The sequence below is a fragment of the Epinephelus fuscoguttatus genome, linkage group LG1 (genome assembly GCF_011397635.1).
Source record: "Epinephelus fuscoguttatus linkage group LG1, E.fuscoguttatus.final_Chr_v1".
NCBI classification, from domain to species: Eukaryota; Metazoa; Chordata; class Actinopteri; order Perciformes; family Serranidae; genus Epinephelus; species Epinephelus fuscoguttatus.
In genome coordinates this window covers 15,433,762-15,441,925 of record NC_064752.1, presented here as the reverse complement: position 1 = coordinate 15,441,925, position 8,164 = coordinate 15,433,762, and the positions used below count along the sequence as shown (strand labels likewise).

Sequence of the window (8,164 nt, the reverse complement as noted above, 5' to 3'; positions counted from 1 at the left end):
ATCATTTTGAACATTAAATATCTTGTCTTTGGACTTTATTCATTTTGAATATAAGTCAAAAAGGATTGATTGTTATTATTTACATTTTACACAATGTTCCAACTTTTTTGGAATTGGCGCTGTATTATGGAACTATAAAAACTCTCACTGAAAAATACATTAAAATACAACCAACAACATCATAAAGTCCAATAGTATTTATTTTCTTTGATTTTCTTTTTGTAGTTCTCCCCAGAGAGCAAGCCATACTCTGGCACAATGCAGGACCATCTCTACAACTGTGGTGTCTATGCTGATGAGATGAGTTGGGTTTGTCCTGCTGTCCAGAGACTGTGAGGCGACAGTGGCAAGGAAAAACTCCCTGCTAGAGGAAGAAACCTTGGGAGGAACCAGGCTCTCTGGGGGGGGGCCCTCCTCCTAAGGGCAAGGGAATCGTCAGCTGCTTCTGGCCACGGGACATCTTCTTCGTTCATCCTCCAGTCGTCTTTCCTGGTCATCAGTTGTCCACCGTCACGTTGAACAACTGAACCAAGAAAACAGACAAGATTAGAAACTCACTTACGTTCCTTGTCCCGCGGCGGGTCTCTCCGGGCTCCATGATGGTCATCCTGTCTCCCTGTGGTGTATCCAGATCCCTTAGTCCGACATCACGTCTTGACTGTGTCCAGATCCCTTAGTCCGACATCACGTCTTGACTGTGTCCAGGTCTCTTAGTCCGACATCACGTCGTCAGTTGGGTTACACTACTGAGAATGAAGACAACACATTTGACATAAACACTATGTTGGCGCATTTAAAAATCTCTCTCTTCTTCAGGACTTGAGTTAAGGATGTGACGGTGTTGTCCTCTTACTTCTCTTGTAGAACAGGATGTAAGCACCCCTCTCTTGCTGCTCACAGACTAAGTTGCCGGACGTGTCAAAGACCATTGAATCATTGTAGGTGAGCCAATGATCATCTGGTTCGTCCGGATTGTTGTCTGGGTGGATGCCTTCGCTGATGTAGTGTCCTATGAAGAGAGAGATCTTGATTAATATCTTAAAACATAGTGGAGGTTATGAAGGTTAACTGATAACAGACAAAGGGGTATTTTCAGAATCACAACAGCTCGGCATATAACTCAACTATAAAGCATTATTATTTATTTCTTAACCATTCATAAAACCATTAGTTACAACTTGGTGGTATCAAAAAGATTCTGAATATGACATGATGTTTAAAACTTTTATGGTTTTCTACATAAAATATAAAAAGTAGCAGAAAATAGTTCCAAATAAAGCAGAGAGTGCTAATAACTAAATTTATCAATCAGAATAGTAAAAAATAACCATCAGTTTCACACAGAAAAGGATAAAGTTCCACTAAAAGCTACTCAGAATAAAAAAGTGAATAATTATAATTGGTTAAATCCATCAGGACCTGAAACGTTTGTATCTACAACATGACAGAGGACGACAGATGATTACATTCAGCCTTCAGTGTGTGCTTCTCTTACCCATTTCTGTGGAGCCAAAATGGCTGACGGCGCTGATCAAGCTGTAGCAGCCTCCATCCTGTGAAGGAACACAGTTCATAAGAATTAGCTTCACACATACACACACAAAACAACAGCACACAATGTCCACATGTTTACTTTCACATGAGCCTGATTTTTGTGTTTTCTTTACCTGTGTGGAGGAGACCAGCAGGTCCCTTGTCAGCCTGACAGGGTCATCAACCTTCTCAAGCTCAAAGAAGGGAGAGTAGCGAAACCTCTTCAGCTGCAGGATGAGCACTCTGAGGGAAAAGGTATGAAAATATGAAAGGATTAATGTTGAGCCTAAAGACAAAGTGGAGTAACACATTCTCATCCTAACTCGTCAGATACTGACGCTTTGTCAGTGGACCTACACCTCAAAATATGACACCCTAGCTACCCCCCTGCGTCAGCTTTGGATATTCAGGGACGACATGATCATCTACGGTCCTTACATGCATTGTGTCTTTTCAAATACACTTCTGTTTTCACAGGAAATGTGCAGTTTCTGCTCGTTACATGCATACGTTCTCTCTCAAAATAAACTTGCAACGTAGGTAAAAGACTTCAGACAAAAACCACCATGGTTTTGCTAAAATAGGTTCAGTCGTTACCAATGTCATTATGTTACATACATCATGTGACATACTTCAGTAGCGTAGCGTGCTACACACGCTAGCACACTATGTTATTATAAAAATAACTCCACTGATTTTGGTTTCACACTGGAAGTGAACAGTTGGCTCCCAGCTGAAAGTCCAGAGTCTGTTTGACCCATTTGCCTCCTCTCCTGCCTGCCCTACACAGACTTCCTTTCCCTTTATACTACAGTTGTTGCAGGCAGTGTCACAAACTGCTGCTGCCCGGTGCGTGTCTTACTGCCACAAAGGGTGTCTCTGTGCGTCGGTGTCTGACGCTGAGATCATCTGACTCTCAAGGATCCCTCAGGGTCAGTGGACCCCAGTTTGGGAACCACCCAGGTCAGGTGATCCTTTATGTCAGATGTGATGTCACTTACTGTGGCAGAGTGAGGAAGGATGATCTGCAGCTCGACGTGTTCCCTCCGCAGTCACACCTGAACTCCACCTCCGTCTCCTGCAGAGCAGCACAGAGAAACAGGCTGTGTGTTACGAACACAACTACAACACGTCCACATGCTCAGACAGAGGCTGTGTGTGTGTGTGTGTGTGTGTGTGTGTGTGTGTGTGTGTGTGTAGTGTTTGTTGCATGATGTTTTAGATCAGTCAGTGATCATGTGACTGAAGGAGGATTTGTGGATCTTACCTTAAGGTACTCCTGGAGCATCTCCTCTACAGAGCCTCCAGGGAGGAGGTCTAGAGACAGGTTTGTGAATTCCTCCTGTCTCACTGACTGTGCTCCACAGCTGCACATTAAAGAGACAATACACATTAATATTGGCTGCAGTGGTCACAATACAATTTTGTTTCATAACAGGACAAGAGCAGAGCTTATTCAAGACCAGATCATTAAGGTGGCACCATTGAAAATTGACTGTGTGCGACCCTGAACTGTGTAGTCTCACCTCTTGCATGTCCTGGTGTTCTCCATTGTGATCACCAGGTGATCCTCTACAGGGCAGGTATAATGTGTGCCCACGAAAGCTGCTGTCTCCTGCAGCAGAGGGGCCAGACCTCTCATCTGTTCCAGGACTGCAGTCAGGAACTCATGAGCGTCCTGAATACACAGAGAAGAGTTTAAACACAGAGCACAGACGGTCAGGAGGTGAAACAACAGAATGTAAAGTCAGCTGACTCACCTTTTGCAGAGTGTCCCAGAAGTCAGGCGCCTGGGCAGAGACCACATCCTTAAAGAACTGCAGGAAGGGGATTTTAACTTGAGCGTCTATGGACGAATGAACATCCCTGACATCCATCAAGCTTCTGCAGAAGGCGAGACGAAAAAAAGAGACATTTTTGCATGTGTTTCATTTTGGTTCTCAGGTTTGTGGAAAAACTTGAGAATGACGTAAGTGTGAATGTGTGTGTGCTGTACCTCATCAGATGAGCCTCAGGTACTGAGCTCCACACGTGCTCCATGAGACTGATGCCCCCAATGAAGTCCTCTAATGTAAGGATACTCTGCAGGCTTGCGTTCATATAGCAGGTCTGCCCAATGTTTGGAAATCTGACACAGAAACACAGCGAGTCAAAACACACGTCAGTATTAATTCTTCACTGACCAATCACAAACAGGTATTTCAGTTTGATTTGATGGATTCATCTCTCGTTACAACTTTGATTCATGTGCAGATGTACTCACCCGAAGCAGTCAATGGGGCTATCCAGAGAACTGTCAGTGTCCCAGATGTAATTTGTTTCGTTGCTATGGAGATAAAACAAAAAACACAAACACATGGTTAATAAACAAGCAAGAGGCTGACAGAGCAGAGTGTGTGTTTATAAGTTGCTGCCTCTGTGACAAAGTTGGTTAAGGAAGCTAATGTAACCCCTGGTGTAACCCCAGACAGTATAGGCATAGCTGTAGCTTTTGCTGTTTCAGTCTGTTTTCAGTTCATGACGGTTAACTGGAACATTTTGGTGTAGTGATACACAAAATGTAGTGACAGCTTTTCACTTACTCGTTGAGTCGGGCCATGAACAGCTTCTCCTCGAGGTCAGTGATGTCGACTGAATCTGCCTGCGTGACGTCATCCAGTGAGCAAAACGGCGTCACGGCTTCACGCTCGTCACACTCGTCCTGCTCGTCCTGCTCATCTGTGTTGTTCGTTGATGCAGGGCTGCTGCTGTAAGAAGAAATTGTCATCGTCAAGAGGCAGAACATACACAAAAAGACTCCCAGGTAAAATTAATAAATAAAATGTTTCAAGAATATTTCACTACAGAATATCACTGCAAGATTTAAACTAAAGCAGCCACCGAAAAACTGGAAGAACATGATTTCATTAAGGTTACTTACAGTTAAAAATATGATATGTTAGGAAAAGTTTATCGATGTGAGAATATTAGTCAGTGAATTTAAGAGGAATTAAGAAAAATGATCAACTTTTTATGTTCCTGACAGACACTGAAAGCAGCATGGAATGAATGTCACTACCTCCTCTCAGGGTTTGGTGAGTCCGTCTTTTCAGCGCTGGTGATGTTGACTGGTGAGACGCGATGTTTCCTCTGTTGGAGAAAAAAACAAACTTGAATTGTTCAATAATGCAAACATAACAATTAACTATTTCAGTACTCTCATTGAGTCCTGGCTGGTGAATATCTGGTGACATTGGCTCTTTTCTGTGAAACATACCCCGTTGTTGATCAACAGCCAACGCCAAAAATTCCTCATGGCTTCCTTCTGTGACGCAGTTTGAGCGTCTGAGGTGGTGACAGTAGGTCTAAAGAGAAACATGGTTGGTTATTTTACAGAGATAAATCATACAGACACTCTGTGTCCTTGTGCTCATCTCTGGGGTATTGTGGGGAAAATTAAAGAGTTAGCAAACAACATGTCTGTAGAAACAAAAACGCACTCTGAATGAGCGTCTTACCTTTCCTGTGGGGCTGAAGGCCTCCTGCCAGGAACACTTTCCTTCTGTAAAGTGAAAACCAAAGCAATATTATGAGAAAACTGTTTTAAACTTCTCTTTTTCGCAGCCATTTCCAACTAAAATGTTTAAATATAAATGTTACAGTCTACTAAAATGAGATTAATGTGAAGCTCTGACACTCTGACGTCAAACATACATCAAGGTAACCGAAGAGGCGATTCCACCATTTCTTCTTCTTGGCCTGTTGGTCCTCCCAAGCCTCAGCTGGCTTTGCTGAGACTGGAGCAGCAGGTACATCCTGGACACCGCCACTGGTGGTTAAGAGAGACACAGTTAGTTTCTTACTTTCGAGGCCAGATAAATGAATCATGAATCATTTGCAAGAGTTGTTTCCAGAAAAAAATCACTCTCACAGTTAACACAAACAATTTGCGTCAAACTTAAATACTTGGCACTAAAAGCACTAATCTCAGACAGTTTGTACATGTTGCCTATGTATTTATTATTTTATTTTTTTAGCACTCCAAGATTTTACCAGTTAAAAAACAATGAAAATTTTGCTTTCCAATCTCAGGTCTGCAGCTCTGGCACTAACTCTTAAAGGTTTGGATTACTACCAAGAAACTACATACTAAAAAAATGTAAATACTTGTATTAATACTGCTTTATTTCTGGTAAAATCCTTCTAAACCCTTCATAAAGGCAGTGAATGAAACAGACCACTGAAGTGTATTTTGTATTGAAGTGTATGTCCTTACCTTGCCTGATGGCTATATTGCTGTCTCTTCTCATCAGCCACAGTCTTCTTATGAGATTGTTGTTTCTTCTGTTAAGAATAAAGAATAATAAGATGAACATTGACTGAAAATTAAAATGCCTTCATAGAGTAGTCCGGGAATGAGAAAATGAGTTTGCATTTTTGCACACTTGGTTTCCTTTCTTGAAATCAGTGAGTTTTTTGAATCTGGTTTTGGTTAGGTGCCTGAAATACAGTCTGTGCTTAACACAAGGACTTCCACATTTTGTTCCAGGACATAAGACGGTAAATATGTTGGACATATGTCGGTAAATATCCCACTTGTGAAATTTTAAGCCTTTAGGTGTCTTACAAAGGTGGTTGCTAACGACTGATTAAATGAGACTACAGAGCGTCATCACGTTGACAGCTTCACAGCCTTGTTGGGGTAGTGAATGAAGTAATTTAGATAACATTAGCTTTTTACTTCCGCTGATTACATTTACACTTCAAAAATCATAAAAGTGGTGTAAATATTTGAAGATTATTTGCTGTACAAAACACACAAGTATCATAAACTGTTGTTTTCCTGCAATAATCAAATATAATTTTATAATATATATTTTGTCGAGGGAATCATGGTAACACTGGCATCTGTGTCAGCCTACAAAAAAACCTCTAGATAGACTATAATTTGACAGAAAGTATCGAAAAACACACTGAAGTCATGGAAACTTTTTTCATTTCACAAGGTCACATTAAAAGCCATGGATCTACAGAAAGATAGATAAAAGACAAACCTTTCGGCCAAAAATACGTTGTCCGAGCATCTTCGTGGTGTTGTGGATCTCTTTAGAAATTCGAGTCAAGTTGTGATGTCTGTCTGCACTGTTTGACTGCTGGATCCAAACTGTCTGTTGCAACATTCCACTTGTACTTACAAACTTTTGGCCGCATCAGAGAGGTTCTATGGAACTACAGAACTACAGAACTACGTTCTGTTCCGAATGACGGAACGCATTCTGCATCTTTTAATTTTCATAATGTCAGCATATTATATTATATCATAGTAATATATTCTAAAACAATGTACAAAAAATGTCAGGTATAAACCAGAACACAACGACACATGGGATACATGTCAAATATGTTGATACCATTCAAAATCAATGCAAATGGAGCCTCTGGGATTTTTCCTTCACCAAAACATAACTGCTCTGTAATAAGATGGATTAAACCAGAAGGAACGGCATTGATTGCAGAATTGTATTCATATAATGTGACCAGCCAGGACCTTTCATGGTGTTATGATAAGCCGCTGGTCAGCCACATGACACCTGTCACAGCAGTATATGTGGACAGGCAGCGTCAGATGGAAGTGTACTTTGAAAAGACACAATGCATTTAACAGGCGTAAAATGACCCATCCCAGACAACACATTGTCACTCTGACCTCGGCACATATCCACGTCTGGTCATGGACTTTCCACATCCACATACAATGAGAAAGGTACCCTGGGTGCGTTGGTTGTTGACGTTCTGGGACACTGTGTCAAGTTCTGCCTGTTACATGCATTGTCTTCTTTCAAATTAAACGCACTACATCAGTACAACACCGCAAATTGATGTTTTTTTTTTCCTTCAATGACAAACACACACGGTTAGGTTTAGGAAAAAAGAACAGGGTTTGTCTTTATAATCTCACAGGACACGAACACTGCTCTCCCGGGGTGAAAATTGGTGTTTGTTGTTGTGCCGTTATGGTAACCAACTGCATATCATGCCAGTAACTACTATAATTTTGTGTAGCTTAGTTCCTCAGTAACTACTCATCAGTTCCTCAGTAACTACTCTAATTTTGTGTACCTTATTGTAAAGTGTTACCCCCAAACCAATTTACAACCATTAATACCGACAAATAAACAACAGTCTTCGATATTAAATATACAAACCAAACCTCAGCCATGCCCAGATAGATATATAAACCAATAACCCAACCCATCAGCATCACCCATCTTTGTCTGCTTTGTCCTAAAAGTACTGTGTCTGTACATCTTTTAAAGTGCTCTGTGGTTGTGCTTCCCTTTAACTCCTCATCTAACTCATTCCACAACTCCACCCCACACACTGAAATAATCATCTTAGAATTATTGGTGTGATTTTGTAGGGGAGTGTATCTGCATTGAAAATAATAATTAACACTGAAAAGGACTTTTTATTGTAAAGACTTAGAGGTAGGGAGGGAGAATTAGGTAGTTTAGAGGGCAAATTCAGATTTTTGGAACTGGGGTTATATGGGTTACTTACACCGGAATTCCACTGGATGCGTGTCCATTGCGGAACGGCAGCGCTGGTTATCCACTGTGTGCTCCGCCCTCCGTCAGCAAGCACTGGCTGC

General features: G+C 41.4%; 1 protein-coding gene across 1 annotated transcript; it reads right to left on the bottom strand.

Annotated features, from left to right (window-relative positions):
• Positions 1–617: 617 nt before the first annotated feature.
• On the bottom strand, positions 618–6,767 carry LOC125891242 (ubiquitin carboxyl-terminal hydrolase 37-like). The gene is made up of 17 exons (XM_049580331.1): positions 6,567–6,767; positions 5,789–5,856; positions 5,227–5,341; positions 5,031–5,074; positions 4,790–4,877; positions 4,592–4,662; positions 4,116–4,280; positions 3,797–3,859; positions 3,530–3,661; positions 3,294–3,417; positions 3,060–3,211; positions 2,801–2,900; positions 2,535–2,611; positions 1,668–1,776; positions 1,496–1,553; positions 854–1,009; positions 618–746 (listed from the first exon to the last, which is right to left on the bottom strand). The coding sequence occupies exons 1-17, from the start codon at positions 6,690–6,692 to the stop codon at positions 739–741; spliced, it is 1,656 nt and encodes a 551-aa protein (XP_049436288.1). The 5' UTR covers positions 6,693–6,767; the 3' UTR covers positions 618–738.
• Positions 6,768–8,164: the final 1,397 nt, after the last annotated feature.

Bases quoted from the DNA above. Each gene is read 5' to 3' on its own strand.
- LOC125891242 (XM_049580331.1), bottom strand. From the start codon at position 6,692: ATGTTGCAACAGACAGTTTGGATCCAGCAGTCAAACAGTGCAGACAGA. The intron at 5,857-6,566 runs GTTTGTCTTTTA...TATTCTTAACAG, and splicing joins AACGTATTTTTGGCCGAAAG to AAGAAACAACAATCTCATAA. The intron at 5,342-5,788 runs GTAAGGACATAC...CTTAACCACCAG, and splicing joins CAATATAGCCATCAGGCAAG to TGGCGGTGTCCAGGATGTAC.